This window comes from Aspergillus brasiliensis, assembly GCF_001889945.1.
Source record: "Aspergillus brasiliensis CBS 101740 unplaced genomic scaffold ASPBRscaffold_4, whole genome shotgun sequence".
NCBI lineage: Eukaryota > Fungi > Ascomycota > Eurotiomycetes > Eurotiales > Aspergillaceae > Aspergillus > Aspergillus brasiliensis.
Genome location: NW_027137445.1, coordinates 935,397 through 955,361, shown reverse-complemented (window position 1 = coordinate 955,361; position 19,965 = coordinate 935,397). Strand labels below are relative to the sequence as shown.

At 49.5% G+C, this 19,965-nt stretch overlaps 7 protein-coding genes across 7 annotated transcripts; 4 read left to right on the top strand and 3 right to left on the bottom strand.

The window, feature by feature from the left end:
- Positions 1-1,040: 1,040 nt before the first annotated feature.
- ASPBRDRAFT_205644 (uncharacterized protein) lies at positions 1,041-3,157 on the bottom strand. The gene is made up of 2 exons (XM_067621747.1): positions 1,681-3,157; positions 1,041-1,622 (listed from the first exon to the last, which is right to left on the bottom strand). The coding sequence occupies exons 1-2, from the start codon at positions 3,089-3,091 to the stop codon at positions 1,249-1,251; spliced, it is 1,785 nt and encodes a 594-aa protein (XP_067480638.1). The 5' UTR covers positions 3,092-3,157; the 3' UTR covers positions 1,041-1,248.
- A 4,488-nt stretch (positions 3,158-7,645) lies between these two features.
- ASPBRDRAFT_41070 (fungal specific transcription factor domain-containing protein) lies at positions 7,646-9,135 on the top strand. The gene has a single exon (XM_067624485.1). The coding sequence runs from the start codon at positions 7,728-7,730 to the stop codon at positions 8,874-8,876; it is 1,149 nt and encodes a 382-aa protein (XP_067480637.1). The 5' UTR covers positions 7,646-7,727; the 3' UTR covers positions 8,877-9,135.
- ASPBRDRAFT_28631 (SDR family oxidoreductase) lies at positions 9,081-10,091 on the top strand (the record flags this gene model as incomplete). Its single annotated transcript, XM_067622537.1, has 5 exons — positions 9,081-9,156; positions 9,205-9,263; positions 9,310-9,684; positions 9,737-9,934; positions 10,008-10,091. The coding sequence occupies 5 exons, from the start codon at positions 9,081-9,083 to the stop codon at positions 10,089-10,091; spliced, it is 792 nt and encodes a 263-aa protein (XP_067480636.1).
- Positions 10,092-11,233: 1,142 nt separating this feature from the next.
- Positions 11,234-12,331, top strand: ASPBRDRAFT_194338 (uncharacterized protein; the record flags this gene model as incomplete). Its single annotated transcript, XM_067620736.1, has 3 exons — positions 11,234-11,391; positions 11,457-11,693; positions 11,740-12,331. The coding sequence occupies 3 exons, from the start codon at positions 11,234-11,236 to the stop codon at positions 12,329-12,331; spliced, it is 987 nt and encodes a 328-aa protein (XP_067480635.1).
- Positions 12,332-12,759: 428 nt separating this feature from the next.
- Positions 12,760-13,524, top strand: ASPBRDRAFT_73797 (DUF3140 domain-containing protein; the record flags this gene model as incomplete). The annotated part of the gene is made up of 3 exons (XM_067629225.1): positions 12,760-12,788; positions 12,844-12,969; positions 13,067-13,524. The coding sequence occupies 3 exons, from the start codon at positions 12,760-12,762 to the stop codon at positions 13,266-13,268; spliced, it is 357 nt and encodes a 118-aa protein (XP_067480634.1). The 3' UTR covers positions 13,269-13,524.
- Positions 13,525-13,755: 231 nt separating this feature from the next.
- On the bottom strand, positions 13,756-14,869 carry ASPBRDRAFT_64136 (uncharacterized protein). Its single transcript, XM_067628454.1, has one exon. The coding sequence runs from the start codon at positions 14,735-14,737 to the stop codon at positions 13,847-13,849; it is 891 nt and encodes a 296-aa protein (XP_067480633.1). The 5' UTR covers positions 14,738-14,869; the 3' UTR covers positions 13,756-13,846.
- A 548-nt stretch (positions 14,870-15,417) lies between these two features.
- Positions 15,418-19,169, bottom strand: ASPBRDRAFT_122640 (uncharacterized protein; the record flags this gene model as incomplete). Its single annotated transcript, XM_067617533.1, has 7 exons — positions 15,418-16,224; positions 16,282-16,992; positions 17,379-17,449; positions 17,524-17,810; positions 17,881-18,227; positions 18,289-18,959; positions 19,031-19,169. 7 exons carry the CDS (start codon positions 19,167-19,169, stop codon positions 15,418-15,420), a joined length of 3,033 nt encoding a protein of 1,010 aa, XP_067480632.1.
- Positions 19,170-19,965: the final 796 nt, after the last annotated feature.

Below are 19,965 nucleotides of genomic sequence, written 5' to 3'. Positions count from 1 at the left end.
CTTCAACGGAGCAGGTGTATTTGCATTTAGCGTGATGATATGATACTATGGCAGATTAGGGGGACGACCGTCAACTAAGCTTAGGAGATAGGCTCACTTAATTGTATTAATTGCTCACTGTACAACCTGCAAACCATCCACCAAACCCACGTGGGCTAATCCTTGCAGACACGAGTCAGCCCCAGATTGATGTAACACGCGGGTTCTAGACACATAGAAGACATCTAAGACAAAAATAACTGTCCTGCATTCAGTACCTAACACTGCTGACATGGATATTCTCCGACTGGATAGCCAAGTAGCTAAGATAACTACAATCCCCTGGAAACTGTCGGGTCCGAGAACAATCCCCTTTTAGTTCCCTTAGAATCCATCTGACATCCTCATTCATCCAACACACTACCATACAACCATATATACCCGCACAACACACCCAGTACATATCTACCACCTCCCCTCCGACCTCGGTCTCAGCCTCAGGCTCATCCTCCAATACTCCCAATATTCCCCATCTAATCTGATACGATCTGATCTGATCTCATCTATTTGATCTGATCTGGTCTCTTCATGACATCAACGCGTCACCAGCGCGTCCATCTATTGGCCCCGTCAGGAAAAGTGGATTTTGGCGATTCTTTCAACATCTCGGACATTTAGGAGAGATGATTGGGTGCCTTCCTCTTCTAGAGTTTAGAGAGTGAAGGGTTTGGTTGCGGCATAGTGACGGTGGATGATGGTAGTAGTGTGTCATATTTCACTAGTTTGACTAGAAGGTGTTAGGATAATGATGTGGTGGGGATGATATCATTTAGGTAGGGGGGTTTGCATAAAGTTGATAGGAAACTTTCAGCTTACAGCTACTTTTGCTGTCTTAGATTAGGTTATTGTCTAATATACTATACTGCTTTTATCGCCGATTACCTCTAAGTATATAAGGATCTCGTCTTCGCGTCGGATAGTGCATAGTCTATAATCTTCTCGGCGACCATAACTGCACCCATATATTATTGTTAGCCTTAACTGGTTCCAAGGATTGTTGAATCAATCTGTAGCATATATTGAAGCACTATAAGTCTGTCTGATGCATCTGTATGTATATACTGTGTCTTATTATATACCTCGTGACCATTCCATCATTAAGCGTTTAAATGAAAAGCAAAGAAATCAAACGCTCAATTAAATATGTATAGAACCCGGGACAATATCCAAAATAATAAGCAAGACAAGAGAAGAGAAAGGAGGATTACTTTATATACCCGATTCGTACGGCCCAGCAAGACCCCGGTACTGACGTCCGTAGGGGTTCACCTTGGCATACTCATCCCATGCATCACAAGTGTCCACCAGCAAGTCTTCGCTAAAGAACGTGTTGAACTCGCTCTGTCGCTCGACAACCTGCTGCGCGAAGCCTTCCGTTGCATGGAACCCGATGTGGCAGTGGATAAGCCATACACCCGGATTGTCAGCCGGGAAGCCAATAACCATATAGCCGCCGCCACCGTTCTCGGGAGTGTCAGCAATCATGAGCGCAGTGTCGCGGCGGGGTGGGTTCTTCGTTTTAAGCGTAACATTCTGTGGGTTGAATTGGCCGAATCCCTGGGCAAGAAGATAAAAATCATGTCCTGCAGTGAGAGGTTAGTTGATCGCATTCCAGGGTCTACTGTCAGTATGTGAACTTACCATGCAAGTGCACTGGATGAGGAACAGGAAGTTCTGTTTGCACAACCAACACGGTCCATTTATCTGCTATCGGAGCCTCGATAACTCCCTGGCTCGCTGACCAGTCCATCTTATCGGGATCCTCGAAGGTCTGCTGTAACGTGGGGTCTTTCCACGAAATATTGAGAGCATTGCCTCCCATTGTCCACAGATACAACGGAACATCCCCAAATGGAGTGAAGTCTATGCCTGACTCGACCATCTGGGCACCGCCAATATCTGCATCAAGAGCAAGCCACGGGACAAGTTGGTCCAATGAGAAATCCAGGCACTGGACGTCGTCACCGTAATTCCACTTTGTGCTCGTGGGCTCGCTATTATCAGCAGCTCCTTGATAATGAAGGATTCCTTTGATATTATCTGGATTTCCGTTGTCACTGCAGAATGACTGAGGGACTGCTCTGATCCAATAATTGTCCGGATTTTGGTTTGCTGTCACGATAATATCATACCGTTGCCCCATGCCAATGGGGACGTTATTCGTTGTGAATGGTTCAATAGGAACGAAATCACTGGCAATGACGGTAAGCTCGTGATTATCGATTGAGAACCTGAAATGGGTATGCATGGCCGCATTGACCAATCGAAGCCGATATCTCTGGCCTGGTACAAATTCTGTCTGAAACCTGCGGCCAACCGTTTGGCCATCTGCAGTGACCCAGATGTTGCTCCCATTGATAAGACCTGTCTGGAAATGAGGCGGGTTTTGACTCTCGAGTACAGACTGATACATCTCATCGACCGTTTGATGCGACCAGTCATCGAGAAAGACCATTCCCAAGTCGTGGTCATACTCTGCTGTCGCAGGGCCGTGAATCAGAATGCCTCCGAAAACCCCTTCCCATGCCTGGAGAGAAAAGTGCGAGTGATACCAACTCGACCCGTATTCCTCGGCTCTCCAGACATAGGTATAACTGGAGTTCGGGGGAATAGGGCACTGAGTTAACGCTGCTACGCCATCCATTTGGTTGTTGTACAGCTGTCGAATTCCGTGAAAATGGATGGCCGTGCCATTGTTTTCCATGCGATTCGTAACATGTACTTTAACGGTATCACCCCAGTTGGCCTCAATTGTGGGGCCTGGGAACTGGCCATTGACCAGAAGCACTGGTCTCTCAACGCCGTCAGGAGCAGCGGTCGTGTTGACGATATCGAACCAGTATTCACGGACAACATTGGTCTGTGGAATAGTCTTATAGTAGTTGGTGTTCAGGTCGTACCCCTGCCATGGGACCTGGGACGACTGCGAAAAATTGCCTTGCGTATCTCTTGATATGGGGACCGATTGGGAAAGACGCGGAGTAACAGGTTTGATTGGACTGCAGAACACCAGTGAGGCTAGAAGCCCAAAGAGTAAAAAAAAGAATGCCATTATGGGGCCGCTAGTGCTCAGTAGCGCAAGACTGAAGGAACCAAGCGGAAACAACGATCTACGCGGATCGCCAGCTTCTTGTCGTGTCTTTTGTCCATGATGGCCTGGCGGCTTATATACACTCTGAAGCCGGGCTTGCTAGCATTTCAATTATTATTTTTTGGCTCCTTTCGGTTCTGCATCTACAAGAGTCATTTGGCCCTGTTTGGCTAGGATGTGGCCTCCACAGAGATCCAGGAGGCTGTATCGCCCGGGATTGCCTTGCCCGCGCGAGTTCACCAGATGTCGGATCTACTGCACAGCCTAACGCAGATAATGCTCCAGCTGTACGAGCCCCCACCCGGATGACTGGGATGGGGCATCAAACGAACGGAGCAATCAAGTAGCGATTCGAGGTCCACCTGTGTAGCTGCACCATGTGGTTGAGATGACACATGAGAGGGGGCTAGACTGAGCCGCAACATCCGATAAGTATGATTTACTGGGGATCGTATGGAACACATCACACTGAATTTGGCTTTATTCAGGTAATGGCTATGCCTGACTATCAGCCCGATAGTTTCTAAAAGCGATCAGGGATCCCATCCCAGGGCGTCTCAGCTGCCAGTCGCTTTGGAATCGCTCGCAATCAACTGACCGATTAGGCCCCGTACGTGAGGCCATCCCCACCGACTCAAAGTGAGGGTTAGTTTGTCTACCAAGCCATCACTATAGTGACTGGTACTATAGTATCTGTCACAGCTCGGACCCCGAACAGTTCATCCCAGCAGATGTGGCGCACATGGCATACTCCACAGCCAACCGATTTAGCTTACATTTCGTAAGACCGGTCCAATCCCACGCTCGAACCTAACCAACACATGGATTGCCTGAGTCTGGTATTGATCGTGTTGTCTTGGGGCTTGCTGACCGCTAGTCGCCAATCCAGATCGTATAGCCTCCGCTCAGGCACACCCACAGGAACATCGACGTATCAGATCATTCCCGTCCCGCTGGTAGCTCGACTATCGAGCAATGGAGCGCCCCCAAATTAATCACGATAAGGCTGATGATAATTATAGTCGGATTATCCCCGGGGTGAGCACTAGAGCATATCGAGCGAAACATGTTAAAATCTGCGACAAAAATACTGAGTGTTCTGCCGTCGTGACTTAGGCCACCCGCCTATGCCAAGGCTTTGCAAATTCATTGCCTCAAATGCCTGGGTGAGTCTCACTTTCAGAAGAGGTCAGAGGGCGCTCTGCAGCTCGGCTATTCTAGCATCATCCAAGCCAAGCAACGGTGGCAGTCCAACCGCAAACGTAACCATCCACCCGACTATGTGATGCTGCAGCCACCATAAGAGACGTGGGCGGAAAAAGCAAACACCGCTCTGCCCCTTTCAGGTCCTCTCGATTCTTTACAGATTTCACGGAGTGAGCAGTCTCCAAGCCATGCGCCTGCCCATATCCACGTCCGGGATTTATGACCGTGGTCATGCGCGCTATAGTATGACACCTCAACAAGCCTTATCGAATGTGGATTGATTCTCCACGTCTTCCATCTTTGGTCTCAGCTCCACCCATGGCAACACACGCCAGTACTTGTTGACTCATTGGATAAGATCCAATAAACCGAATCATATCCATATCTGCTCCTTGCCAAGCTTTGTTTCGAGAAGTGAGGTGTGGTATCGGTCCCCGGCAAATGAGCCGTCCAAACTGGTATATAATCATCATTTGTTCCCAAAGCCGAGGGGACCCAGGGTGGTTTGGCACGCGATCACAGTCTGTGAGCATGGAAGACCCGCAATGGTTCACATAGCCCCTGTGGATATAGAACTACCGCCCGATTATGAAGGCAAGTGAGAGGAGATTTCCACATTCAAGCTATTATGTCAGATCTTCGATCGCTGTGGCTTGGAATTAGCTCTCATGTAATGTTCTAATTATGACAATAATCGCGTCAAGTGAGACATACCCACCGGCCCATTAGCCGAACTTGTTCCGATCTCTTGGGCGTGAGTTTCAAACCAGCCTGCCTGATGCTGTTCACCACACTACCACGTGCTTTTCTCGGCCTTTCGACGGCTGTCCGACATCATCACTCGTGCCTTTATTATGGCTCCTATCAAATCGGCCCATGTCTGGCTTAATGTCATGGTCTCCTAGTCAACATTGCTTGTTAAAAAGAACCTCTGCCGGGATACCCTTAGTGAAAAGACGTAATCATCAATCGGGAGCATCTGTACCCAAAAAGGAAGAACCACATGCGCCCGACACACAGTGAGAAAATTGGCGGGACTCTTGAGGAGACCTTGATTGCGAGGACACGAGGTACCAGATACCAGGGGTGACCCTGGACGCCCAGCTCGAGCAAAGAGTCACAGGCGACTATCCAAGTCCTAGAGGTCGAAGCCACTGTCGAACGTGATCTAATTATTTCTTTAAGAAAGTAAAACAAGTATTCTCCGACTTCCTCTACTTTTCGGCTCGGTTCGGTTCTGTATTTCGCGATGTCCGTAGAGGAAGCTGTGCTTGATTGGTAAGAACTGTGGGAGGCATTTAGACATTGCAAGACATCAGGCATCACGAGGACAAAAGTATTGCAAGCCGACAACAGCCGATGAGAGATTTCAGCAGAGAGGAAGGCAGAAGCAAATGACATTATGGAGTGAATGTGTGATGGATCTCTTCCAGGAACGTTGCAATTCGCTAACTACTACAAACGGAAGCTGCGTTGCCGGGCTCCGTCGACCACCACCACTTCTTCTGCTGCTGCTCACAACTTTGCGGTCCTCATTTACCACTCGCTGATTGCGCAGAAGTCTCCTCGCCAATACAGCCTCCGTGCTCACTGTCCACTGTCCGGACAAATCTCATCGACTCCCTGATGCTCCCATGACACTGGATGCATACCCATCCCTGTCAGTTCGTCACATTGTTCTCGGACTTCGGAAAAAAATACTATGGTTTCTCCATGAGTGTGGATGCATGGGGAGAGCGCGTTATGTGGACTATACTTCACTCCGTCAGCTTATGTAGGAACTGCTCGTGAGGATTTCAATCTGAATGGCAGCAGAGCAACGCCTGATTTACCTTGTTCGAGTAAGGTTTATTTCGCTTTCCTGAATTTTCGTCTGTTACATTCGGCGGCCGAGCTCCCTTCTCTTGTGAGACATGTGCTGATGATGGTTTTCCCTATCCAAATTCCGGTGCATAGCAACACAATCATGGAAAATCTGTTGCGCTCAGTATGCAAGACAATACTACCCAGCTTTAAGCATCCAGTATAGCTCGAGAGTTTGAAGGAAAGCCCAGTCCCAACGTCATTAAAGCTATGCAGTGAATCTCATGCCTCGATATCTGCTTGGGAAGGAACAGCCATACTACATACTACGACTGTAAGGGAAGTGCCTGTACCTTTCGGCTTAAGGTTACTTCAGCCCAAAACATGGCCAAGTAAATCTGTGGCTCAAGATGCATAGGATCGAAGTCGCTAATATGAGATCGGGCAAAGCTCCAAATTCAATGATCACGACGAGCAGCTAGGAAAGGCTCCCGTGTCCTGCTGTCGGCATGTTTGTTTATCGGAGAATACATCTCACGTGTAACCAATAGTTTCAGTCTCTGTTGTGCTACCTACATTACAGTATGCGCCAGGCCTGCAAGCCTACGGAAATTAGTAGTCGGAACTACGCTCGGGGTTTTAATCTGCTATCCGTCGGCTGCAGGTACTTCGGGCTGACGCCATCACACGCCTCTAAGGCGCAATGGAGTCCACGTTGATATACAACTTGAAAGCTGTTGATCACAGAAGAATCAATCTAAGTTTCTTTTGGTTTACAAATATTCCGATCGCATTTTGTTGACATACCTTGTGATTATATATGGATAATCACCATGGTCGGGAAACTTCACCTCCGTGCTCTCAGTGCCGGTCGCGCAAAGTAAGCCTCCGTTCACTGTCTTTAATTGTTTACCTCACGTATAGTATCAGTAGTTAAGAAATTTTAGGTTCGCTGCGACCGCAAAAAGTATACTTGTGGGAATTGCGAAAGGCTAAAGCATACCTGCTCCTATGAGAAGAATAATCTCGCCATCGAACGCCCGAGAAATGACGGCGCCCATCCCGGGAGACGTCGTGGAACTCGGGCGTGCATCAATTGTCGTTTTCAAAAAGCCCGATGTTCAGGTGAGACGCCACAATGCAATAACTGCCAACGACGGCATCGGGAATGCCAATATCCAGTCTTGAGAGGAGCCCACCAATTATCTCCGGGTCGAGACAGAAGAATGACAGTCACGTCGCCCGCTCGCCCGATCTCCCTGACTGAGCTTCAACAAGGACTGTATGGCAGTCATGTATGAACGTGTTATAATTGATCAGGCCGCTGATTTCTATCAGAGTTTACCCTGTGAAAGATGGGTTGGAGTTAGATGGAGTCCTTGATGACTATTTCTTACACCTGTATCCCTTGCCCTCTTACAGCTTCCTTCACGAACCCTCAGTTCGGCGGATGTGTGCTGGTCGAACACTGGAGCCAAGCCTCGTATCATCTATATGCGCCTTGGTCAAGTTACGCTGTAGGCCAGCTGCATCTCAGCCTTCCGAAAGCAGAATATTAATTGAACTTTCGGAAAAGAGGATATGGGACATGATCGAGACGCCTTCGATATTCAGATTGCAAGCACTCTTCTTGATCATCCAATACCATGCCGAGGTTGGCCGGTTCGAAAGAGCCTTCATGATGGCCTCCATCGCGAGTCGTCATCTGACTGCTCTCCAGCTGAACCATGAGAGCCCACATCTCAGCTTTGTCACCCAGGAGATTCGGCGGAGAGCCGCCTGGACGATGGCACTGCTAGATGGTTACTTCTCTGTAGGCCTCCCTGGATACAGCACGATCAACTATGAAGAGATATATCAGCAATACCCGTGTCGTGAGGAGAAGTTCGGCTCAGCGGACCCTGACACTATGAATCCTTCCACCGCTCGGGCTGAAGACCAAGCTCATCATAGCATGTTAGAGCTGATACTGCGTATTTCCAGGGTCCGCAGGGATATCATGCGCTTCACCAGGCAGTTGGCCTTGCTGGAGCAGCCTCTCAAAGAGTTTCAGGGTATCGTACAAGGTTTTCAAATGAACCTCGCTCAACTTCAAGAGGAAATAGCATCGGCGGTGGGTTCTTCAACCACTGGACTCGTGATCCAGCCGAACTTCCGGTGGGTTGTGCGAGCCTTAGAAATCCAACTAGCTTGGCACCAGGCACATTGTGACCTGTTTCGCCTTTTCCTCCTCGGACATCCCAATGCGGCCCCTGATGTGGTATTGCGTCACTTAGGATCAAGCACCTATGCCAACAAAGCCCAGACAATGTGTCAAGAACACAGTCGCTGGATTGTAGAAACTATATCGGAGGTTCAAAGTAGAAATCTTCAGGTGCTCTTCTCGTTTGATATTGCGAGATGTGCTTATCAGGCTGCACGACTCAATCTCTTTCTCGCCCATATGCCAGATGCGCAGTCGCAGCTAACATTAGAGTCTGCTGTTTCTAATGCTGCGACATGTCTAGCTTTCATCAGGAAGAATTTCGCATCATCTGCTCATGTCCAGCGGATGATTTCAGACCTCAGTCTATTGATCGGAGCCTACGAGACGCGCGATGGACATTTCGGTGCGGCAATGGCGCTTGATTCGTTGCGGTTTTCTGGGGATGCAGTTAAAAAGCACAAACAGCTATCGGCACACAGTCTCATTTATCAGGCTAATTTCGTGGATGATAGCTATCTCTATGAGTTGTGAGATCTTCTATCTGAGCACATAAACGTGATGCTCCAGGTGAGGCGCGCTCAGGCACAACCTTACCACGTGCCAGTCTCGGAGGGCCTCCGCTGCGGGGGTCTACTGCGGGGTTTCCTACTGGGCATGAAATACTTCACTCATACAAAGCTCACTATATTGCATGAGTACAATCTCAACCATTCTTTCCATCGCAATACAGCCATCATGGTTCTGTCTAAGCCTGAGAACAAGCACGTCCTCAAAGCCTTCGACCTCACCGGCAAGGTGGCTGCCATCACCGGTACGTTCCCTGATATGAAAATATTAGCAGCTTCTAAATGAACACAAGGCGGTGCTCGAGGTATCGGTCTCGAGGTCTCGAGGGCTCTTGCAGAAGCTGGTGCCAGTGTAAGATGAAGCGTTCTATCAAGCATCCATATACTGACTATCGCAGGTGGCCCTCATCTACAACTCGTCTAAAGCGGCAGAGGCGCTTGCCGAAGAAATCGGTGCCCAGAACAATATCAAATCGGCTGCCTATAAGGCTGATGTTGGAAATCAGGAGGACATCGAGAAAGTAATTCAACAGATCGCTTCCGACTTTGGCAAGCTCGATATTATCGTCGTGAACTCGGGAGTCACTTCCAATATTGCGGCGGAAGACTACACCACAGAGCAATGGCGTGATATTATGAAAGTCAATCTAGATGGCGCATTCTACAGCGCGCAGGCGGCTTCTCGGATCTTTAAGCAACAAGGACATGGCAATGTAATTTTCACGGCCTCTGTCAGTGCAACATTGGTGAATGTGCCTCAGAAGCAAGCTGCGGTGAGTTGCATCTTATTCTGGTTCAAGATGCCGACTGATCGATGTGGTCCAGTATAATGCCTCCAAAGCTGCGGTGGTGCAGATGGCAAAATGTCTGTCCGTTGAATGGGTTGACTTCTGCCGGGTCAACTGCGTTTCCCCGGGATTCATTGCCACAGAAATCCTCGACATCCACCCTCTGGAATGGCGCGAGAAATGGAACGAGATGGTTCCGGCTAAGCGAATGGCTGACGCCTATGAACTCAAAGGAGTAAGTTAGCTTCTGTCCTGTGACTCTTTGCTACCTCCTAGTCCAAACAGGACAAAACTTGCTAATGTTTCAGGCCTATGTGTTTTGCGCTTCCGATGCCTCGAGCTATATGACTGGAGCCAACCTCGTGATTGATGGCGGCTATACGCTGCCTTAGGCATGATTCTTTCAGCGTAGCGTCCACGCTATATGTTGGTTATGTTGGCCGATGAAGGTGATTGTGTACATATGTAAGATGCGGTATATGTGTAGTTCACTCCGAGAATCGGTTTCACAGACGGATGATCGGGCCACGCAGGACACGAGGTCTATTTTAAGCGAGACGGGTCGAAGGCAGCAAGCAATAAGCCCGCAATAAGCCCGGAAGGTTTTCTTCTCCAATACCCGACCTGTTACTCTGTAGTTTAGGCACAAGTCAAGAATCCTCTGATCGAACTCCATCCGGAAAATACGGTCAATCTTTGAAGGTGGGTGTATTGCTTCGGTCGCATGTCTTTCTAGAGACCATCCGCGTCATGTACAGATCCAGTGTTATGTCTCATAGTATGGTCTTCATTGGCACTAGTGTGCTTTGGTCCTTGATGCCTCAGGTGTCGATCAGTGTCCGGTGACTTTGGAATGGATTATGACCTTTGCAGTTCCCAACTTTCCATGCATCGATGACCATCGCTCTCTATCTGCAACAGAAGATAATGCAAGGGCTATATCATCCAGATAAAGCTAATGCAAATATTTTCTCCATGCGATGATCAGCTTTAGGCACCACCATATCATCCCCCGAAGTCCCAATGAGCATGGGCCGCTGGTTGCTTCACCCAAGGATGACGGCGCTAAGCTCTGACTACGTGGCTGTCACCCCGCCTATGAACGGTGTCTCCTTGAAGTTAAATTCCCAGCCCGACATGCTCCCCCACTACGATAAAAAACCAGCAGCGTCGAATGGGGACTAGAAAAGACGGTGAGTGCGCACTAAGCCATCCGCTCCAATGTGCCCAAAGAAGCGAGGCGTTGATCTCATTTGCTGCTGCTTAGAATCCGCATTGACAATGTCGATCAATACGTCGGGCCGGAATTAATTCAAGAACCGTCATCACTGGCTGCACTGATACCAGCCTCGATAATGCTTTGAGCCCGATCAGCCGTTGACGGGTTGCGTCATGGGCTCAAGGCGGAATTTTCCATACGCAGTGTTCGGTGTCAAAGTCGATGGCATATAAATGATATCGGACTCCGTGGCTCATGGTGGCTGAACCACGTTGGCTTCCCAACCCATCTCTAAGGCTTCATACTTTTCCTACCATGGTGAGGAACATTAGTCTCCTCAGCCTCGATGGCGGGGGTGTCCGCGGATTATCTTCCCTCTACATCCTGAAGCACATCATGGAATCTATCGATCCTGAAAACCCACCAAAGCCATGCGAGTACTTTGATTTAATCGGAGGATCGGGATCAGGCGGGTAGGCTCTCTGATGGTGCACATATCGTTTCGACCGGGTTCCTTAACTAACTACTTCGCCGATAGATTGATAGCCATCATGCTTGGTCGATTGGAAATGGACATAGATCAGTGCATCAACGCATACAAAAGGCTATCAACTCACGTATTTGCTCGAAAGCGGCTTCTACCAGTGGGAGGCAACCTCCGCCGGCAATCGAAATACGACGGTCGCAGGATCGAGACTGCCATGAAGGCAATTCTTCATGAGCTTGGCTACGAAGATGACATACTTCTGAGAGAGCCGGCAAACTCCTGCAAAGTGTGAGTCTCTCTCAATGATTCAATAGCTGTCTTCTAATCGTTGAAGTTACGTTTGCGTGACCGATGACGGTTCAAAACGAAATCTAGCGCCCTTGACAAGCTACCCGAGTAAATACTGCTCCAACGAGCTTTACAAGTCAGCCAAAGTATGGCAGGCTGGCAGAGCCTGCTTCTCCACGGTGCCGCTCTTCGACCCCGTTCCTATCGGGCCAAGCGGACGGCGATTCTACAACAGCAGCACAGACGCTAACAATCCTGTGCGAGAAGTCTGGATAGAAGCGAGAGGCATCTGGCCATCCGGCTCATTGGATACCCAAATACGATGCATGGTGTCCATCGGCACGGGCGTGCCTTCAATCAAACGGTCCGGCAAAGCGATGTTCGGACTACTAAAGACATCGCGCACGGACTCCATCGACACCGAGATGGACATGAACAAGTTTCTCCGCGAGCATACCGAATTGGACGATGAGAACCGTCTATTCCGGTTCGATGTGCCTAATGGATTAGCAGATATTTCACTCGATGGCATCGATGAAATCGACACGATCGTGGACGCAACCGAGGAATATCTGGCCAAGGAGCCGGTCTACAAGCAGATACAGAAATGCGGGCGAGCTCTCAGTGCAGGGCCGTAGCTGATGTTCAGAGGTGTTCTTCAATGTATAGACCTGGGAGGTAGCCTGCTGGAGTTGGATGCAATCGTCAATTACTATTTCTAGTCTTTTAATACTATCGATACCAATGTCACTAATGAGCTTCAATTCGCATCGCGTCTTTCCATGAACTGGAACAACAATCCCATCCATATCAGTGATTCGATAACCTTCCCGAACCTTAATCTCTACCAAATAGACTAGAGACATCTCTCCGATCTCTCTTCAACTACTCCACCAGAGGTCAAACGATGACGAAGTATCTGTTCTCGGAAACATGACGTCAGGAAATCCCACCCCAGCTAAAGCCAGAACATCTCACCCTCGACTTCCTTTACCTTACCAACAATATTTTCACAATCTCCAACCTCCTATATCACAGAGCAGAGCAGAACAAAACATCGACCAACATGGTTAAAGACAAGGACACCGTCATCGAGTAATTCCCCCTTCTACCCAAACTCGATACTTGACACTCAAAAAAGGAGTAACAGCGAATTCAACTCCCTCGTGAACATGACCCCCAACGAACTCCGCGACTGGCTCAAAGACACCCAATCGCAGACCTCAGGCTGGAAGAACGAATCTTCCTCGTCGGGGGAGACAATCGGACATGAAAGGCATGTCCCTCCCCCCCATACCTAACTCTCCATCCCTACACCTATGAAGGAAGAAGCACGTAGCTAAGCTAACAATAAATGTTAATTGGTATATCAGCGGCCGCAAAATCGTCTCCATCCTCGAACACAACCCATCCAAAGACCCATCGGGCTACTCAGACGAAGACGTCAGTCATATGCGGAAAGTAGTGTCGTACTGTAAGCGGCATTTGGCGCAGGAGGAGACGGCGAAGCAAAATACGGATAGTAAGAGTTATAAGTCGTTGAAGAATTGGGGACATGATCCGTTGAAGACTTAATCTATTTCTTTCATTATTATTTTACTTGTGTGGTAGAGAGAGTGTGGGATACATATTGGGGATGGATGTTGTTAGATAAAGAGAACTGGACTGCTGAAGTGTGTCATATTGGCTACTTAACTAGGTGATGGGTTGGTTGTGGTGAACAGATAATAACTTAGGGGCACTTGCTTTAAGTAACGAACGAAAGTTATTATTGACTAGTTACTACTTGGTCTGGTACTTAATCGGAAGTCATAAAACATTAACTACTAACTACCCTTACATACTACAGTACTAAACTGCTAGCATACACAAGCAACCAATTTATTATCTTAGAATCTACCTATGAGCTCGTCTTAGCTTCACCAGCCCCACAAGGAGACTAGCTACTAGACTCCAACACCACGATGAGGTGCGAGCTCGTTCGTTGGAGGGACCTAGCCCGCACAACTAGGCGCTCAGCCATGTAAATTTCTTCACATGGTGAGACTTCGGCGCTATACAGCGCTGGCTCAATCTTGTCCCTGACCAGCCTGGACTGGTCAGGTGTGCGGCTTGATTAATTCCCCTCATCTCTAAGAGACAGGGTACTCGCTTTACACCGGGTGGAGGCAGAGTGGACTCGTTGATTTCGAGCCGCGACTATGCCAGGGCGGCATTGTGCACCACCACCACGCACACCCGGTGGCTCTCATGCCCGTAGGGGGGCTAGAGCAAACCTTGAGAAGCCCGTAGGGGGGCAAAAGCAAGGTCTTGTTTGTATACCGAGGGGTGGCAGAGTGAGTCGTTTCGGGGAACGCGTCACAGTGCCGAGCCAGCTGCTTTTGGCAGCCCCCGGTGGCATGTAGGAAAAACAGGTACATACCTGAGGTAGGTAGGTGAGACAGGTGAGCCAGGTGAGGCAGTGGTAGTGGTAGCGGCAGTGGTAGTGGTAGCGGCAGTGGTAGTGGTAGCGGCAGTGGTAGTGGCAGGGCAGTGGTAGTGGCAGGGCAGTGGCAGGCAGAGGCAGGCAGAGGCAGGCAGGCAGAGGCAGGCAGAGGCAGGCAGGCAGAGGCAGGCAGGCAGAGGCAGGCAGGGGAGGTAAGGTGAGGGAGGGCAGAGGCAGGCAGGGCAGGTTGAGGTATGCAGGGCAGGTCGGGCAGGTCGGGCAGGTGAGGCAGGTGAGGCAGGTGAGGCAGGTGATGTCGATGAGGTAGGTGAGGTCGACGAGGTAGGTGAGGTAGGTGAATTAGGGCAGGTTGAGGCAGGCAGTGGTAGGCAGAGGTAGTTGGGTCAGGCGAGTCAGGTGAGGTAATCGAGGTAGTTGAGTCAGGTGAGGCAGTCGAGGTAGACGAGGTAGATGAGGTAGTTGAGGTAGTTGAGGTAGTTGAGGTAGTTGAGGTAGTTGAGGCAGTTGAAGCAGGTGAGGTAGTTGAAGCAGGTGAGGTAGTTGAAGCAGGTGAGGTAGTTGAGGTAGGTCGTTTCAACAAGCCCCCAGGGCTTGACATGGCTTGGGTCGACTGGGGACAGGACTACTTACCTGATAGCTCACTTGTTGTAGCTAAAGATAAGGCAGTCGTAGAACAAGATGGTGAGAAAGATGAGGAAAAGGAAGAAGATAGAATAGAAAGGAAAATGAGAAGAGGAGTTGGTAGAAGAAGGATGAGGATGAGGAAGAGGAAGAGGAAGAGGAAGAAGATAGAATAGATAGGAAGACGGGAATAAGAGAGGAGATGGTAGAATCAGACAGGAGAAAGGCATAGAACAGAAGAATAGTAGGGAAAGTAGGTGAATGTATGGTAGAACGGGGTGTTGTAGGAGGACAAGTCTGGGGAAGAAAGTCGGGGGATCAAGGGGCTATTTATAGTCGTTGGGGGACTCCCATCCACCGCCCACTGACTTCATGTTGATACTTCGATTTAGATATGACTCAGAAAGAGTCAAGGGGTCACAGTAGAGTCATCGATGGAGTCACCGAAGCATAAGTAGACCCATTACGTCGGTAAAGTGCATCGCGGACTTCATGATGAATCGTCGTTCCAAAGTCTGCGATGCTATGAGAGGCATTATCAATCAGGGAGACCAAGCAGATGTTAGTATACGGCCCCATTTTGGTATGAACAAAAACGGCTCTCCAAAGACACATGCATTGTGCTTCAATTAGAATAGATACATCAAATACGCAGCGTCATCTTCTCAGCCAGTTCTTTGCATAACGTGGGAGCTTCTCCCTCGCTCCGAACATCCAGACTGAAAGCCCAAGAACAGCAAGACTAGCCGCGGTACCCAAAACTTTGCTGCGAGAAGTTGAGTCATTCCCTTCTCTATCAAAAGGCGCCTTGACAGGCTGGGCTAGCTTCGGCATTTTTGCGTCAGAATAAGGAGGATATCTCGCACTCATAACCCCCTCCATCCAGGTCGGAATAGCATTCGTATACGCGCGAAGATGCGAGAAAGCAAGAATTCCGTATTTGCCATGGTAGGAACCAATACCCGAGTTTCCTACACCTCCAAAAGGTGCGTCGAGAGCAGCTGCATGAAGGAGACAGTCGTTGAAGGTCACACCACCAGAAGCAGTCTCGTTCAGAATGCGTGTCTTTTCAGACTCGACGTGGGTAAAGGCGTAAAGGGCTAACGGGTGCTCAACACTGCGGGTGAAAGAGATGGCGGTATCAAGATCCGCGTCGATGATAGGCAAAATGGGACCGAAGAGTTCTTCAGATAGGAGAGAATCGTCAGTCTTGACGTCCACAACGATGGCGGGTCCGAAGTATCGCGTTTGGCGGTTGCGAATGCCACCGTAAATGAGCTTTCCAGTTGTTCCATCGAGAAGAGACTCGAGGCGGTCAAAATTGCGTTCGTTGATAATGCGACTGTAGTAGTCTGGTTGGTTGTCCCGGCCACCGTTGAACTCGTCAAAGTAATGAATCAGTCTTTCCACAAAAGCTTCGCGTATGCTGGGGTCGATGAGGACGTGATTCACGTCAACGCAAATCTAGTCCAACGTTAGAACCGAAAGAGTGGGTCATCCTGATTTTACAGGCAAGCATACCTGTCCAGCGTTCGAAAACTTGGCCCAGGCAATGTGTTTCGCTGCGAGGTCGATGTTCGCAGATGGGGCAACAATTGCAGGCCCTTGGCCGCCCAGTTCCAGAGTAACGGGAGTCAGATGTTTGGCAGCAGCAGTATAGACGATCTTGGCGACATTCGCAGATCCGGTGTAGAATATATGATCGAACCGGGTTTCGAGAATATGCTTCATTTCCAGCGGCCCTGCACTGACGCATCTGATAGCGTCGCGATCCAGGTATTCAGGGACGATCTCCATCAGGAGATCCTGAGAGGCTTGTGCGACCTCGGATGGCTTCAGGACCACCGCACAGCCAGCGGCGATGGCAGCGACCAGGGGTTGTAATGTCAGAACGAAGGGAAAGTTCCAGGCGCCAATAATCAAGGACACCCCTAATGGCTCTTTACGGACCACGGTTCCGCCCAGAAAATTGATGGGATCCCATCTCGTGGGCTTCTCATCCTTCGTCCACTCGTCCAGCTTGTCGAGAGTACGCAGAATGTCATTTTGGAGGCCGGTGATTTCACACAGCATAGCCTCCAAAGGATGCTTGTTTAAGTCGGCACGAAGGGCATCAAAAATGCGACTCTTATTGTCCTCGATCATCCACCAGGCTCTCTTAAGCTGATGCCGTCTCCAATCCTTGCTCTTGGTGCGACCCGAGGTGAAGGCGGTTCGGACACTGGCATATGCCTATCCCTTGTTAGCGAGGATGATGTTGGCACGGTCGCCAACGGGTAATTAGCTTGCCTGGTCGAACTCGACCTCTGTGGTAAAAGCCATTGTACTGTTGTTATGATGCTTGTTGAATGTGGAGATAGTCGTGGCTTCTTCCATCCAAGGAAACCTCGAAGGGTGGAGCAGCGATCGCTCGGCAACGGCATTGATGGATCCTGCTGACTGTCGCTAACCCGTGACCCCTGCTCATACTACGGAGTACTCGGGGGCAATTTGGTCAACACTCTTTTACTTGAGCAAAGGAATCGTGAAGATTTTTGATGATGAGTTAGAACTAATCGTATTCAACTCTACACTCTTTGCATATATACTTGAGATAGTCCTCCTTTGGTCTTTTCAACACCCTCCTCAGTCTCACCCTCCATGGCCGTGACTTTCGCGCTGATACTTCCGGTGCCATCCGAATGCCAGTCTGCACCGATCTGTTAGCTTGCTGGGAAATCTACTAGGTCGAAATGGTCGACTTGAATCCATTATGATACATACCAGCAAACTTTCGCGCAGGAATGCGCCGCTGCCACATCTCTTCCAGCTCCTCCAGAGAGCGTCCCGTGAGCTCGGGAAGGAAGAAGTACCCACAAGCCACCCCCACTGCTGCAAGGGAGCCATAGATAAAGCCAACCTTGGACTGGAGATCGGCATACGGTGCCTTGAGCAGATATGGAAGAGAGTAGGAGACTGCAAAGTCGCAGACAATGCGGATAAGCCAGGCAACAACCGAGGTCTTATCGCGGAGTCGCAGATGGGGTGTTTCTGCGCCCGTAATGACAGAACTGTGAGTTTAATCAAGTCAGCACATGCTTTAACAACGAAGACTGATCCTAGTCGCGGTATGGGGCATACATAGATCCGAAAGACATGATGTAGAACAGCCCGTACATCATGAGCACCCCGCAAACTCCACGCTTTTTATCATCGGTTATGGTGCCCGTCCCCAGTCCACCACAAGTCATAAGTAGAGCCGTGGTCATGGTACCGCCGATCAGGTAAATAGGTCTTCTTCCAGTCGTGTCAACTAAGGAGAAGGTAACTAGGGGGCCCATGGTCGAGATGCCCCGGGATAATAGCGTGAAGGCGAACGGGTTCATGACGTGGAGAGACTTGATGAACAGACTGCCATACTGACTGACGAAGCTTTGCCCAGTTAACTGATTGAAAGCCGCCGTCATGACTGCAACCATCGTTCTTCTCTTCAAGCATGTTAGCACCACCCACACGTAAGTCAACTTATATGTGAAGACAATAGCGTACCCGGTTGGTCCCTTGAAGAAGTTCCGCCCAGGAACCTTTTGTCTGCGCGTTTTCCTCGATAGACGCCTGTAAAAACGCCACTTCACCAGCGACATCTATATCTCTCCCCTTGTTGAGATATTCCAGCTGTTTCGTCGCCGCCTGGATCTTGTTCTTCCGGACAAGCCACCGAGGGCTCTCCGGCACAAGCCAACTGCAAAGCAGAATGAGGCAGGGAAACGTCCACATCACACCGATCGGGATCTTCCAAGCAACGTTTCCCTCCAACTTGGCCGTTTCATACGTGATGATAGCACAAATGAACGAGCCAAATATGTGGGCAAAGACGTATACGACCACCGTCGCCCCACGAACCACACTAGGACTGATCTCACCGAGAAACATGGGCACAAGCCAGTCCTCCCAGCCAATGAAGCACTGCACTATCATCCGTCCGGCCAGGATCTGACCGAAAGTCGTCGCTGTGTAACTGATCGAGATACCAACAATGCACATCAGCTGCATGCCAATAAAGCAAGCCCGACGTCCATAGTGTTCTCCAATCGCCCATCCGATAAATGTGCCAGCCGCTTTTGCAGGCAGACCAAGGGAATTGAGGAAGGACAAGTGCTGAGTACTAAATCCATATTCCCCAGTAGAGCGGTCGTAGGTGCCAAACTGCTTCTCGAAAGCTTCCAGAAAGTCAGCAAGAACTCGTATGTCTAGATTTGGGAACGAAAGTAAGTGAAGCACAAATCCTTACAGTCCATGCTTTGGATAGTCGAGTAAACAGCGTCATCAAAGCCATAGCTAAACACACTAGTAGCAATAATAGTGTATGCAATCAACATATTCCAAGTGAAAGCATGACGCAGATTCCGCAAGCTCTTCAAGCTTGCCATTCTTCCCGTTCAAGAAGCAGTGAGCAGAGTCAAGGACGCCTTCAGCTCGAATGAGCAACACCAGAAGCATGAATTCTTTCTGCCAGATTTGTGTCATTCTTATCCATCTCGTACTCTTGATGTTTCTTTATAGAAATTATCAAGATATATCGCGACATTCTGGGGCGATGTTGCCATATCGCTCTAGAGACGTCTCAGACGGAGTCGCGCTCTGTCTTGTTCAGTCAAATCCTGCGCTAAGTGACCGACAGCCGTAGTCTGGCCGAATGCCGGACACTATAAGCTTAATTCGTCGCGCGGTGGGGAGAATGGTAGGAAATCAATGGAGATGGATGGAGCCATCGTGCGGAGTGATGGTACCATCGCTGGATTGTGCCGCTCAAGCGTTAGCGGCTAAGCTAACTGCCATGTTAGTTTAGTTGTGCCAATAATATCACCTCTCGACTTCAAATTATCTTCAAGGTAGCGGAGAATCGAACAAAATGCGTGTATATCACCAAACAAGTATAAAGCTGCTAAGCACCTCGAGGGGATCATGTGTGTGGCTGCATCAAGCACTAAAGAATCCTGTCGTCACTACACCACACCACCACTATGACCTCACCTAAACGCCCGAATCTCCTAATTATCGTCGCTGAGGACCTTGGCTTCAGCGATACGTCTCCTCTCGGGGAGAAATTGATACGCCTGATTTGCACCGTCTAGCAATGGAAGGCATCCGCATGACAGACTTCCCCACTGCAGCTTCCTGCTCGCCGACCCGGGCGATGCTCCTCTCGGGCACAGATACGCATAT

What these genes read in the sequence shown, in the direction of transcription:
- ASPBRDRAFT_205644 (XM_067621747.1), bottom strand. Translation starts at nt 3,091, where the DNA reads ATGGCATTCTTTTTTTTACTCTTTGGGCTTCTAGCCTCACTGGTGTTC. An exon ending in TCATCCAGTGCACTTGCATG is followed by an intron (nt 1,623 to 1,680) that starts GTAAGTTCACAT and finishes CTCTCACTGCAG; the next exon opens with GACATGATTTTTATCTTCTT.
- ASPBRDRAFT_41070 (XM_067624485.1), top strand. Translation starts at nt 7,728, where the DNA reads ATGATCGAGACGCCTTCGATATTCAGATTGCAAGCACTCTTCTTGATC.
- ASPBRDRAFT_64136 (XM_067628454.1), bottom strand. Translation starts at nt 14,737, where the DNA reads ATGTCAAGCCCTGGGGGCTTGTTGAAACGACCTACCTCAACTACCTCA.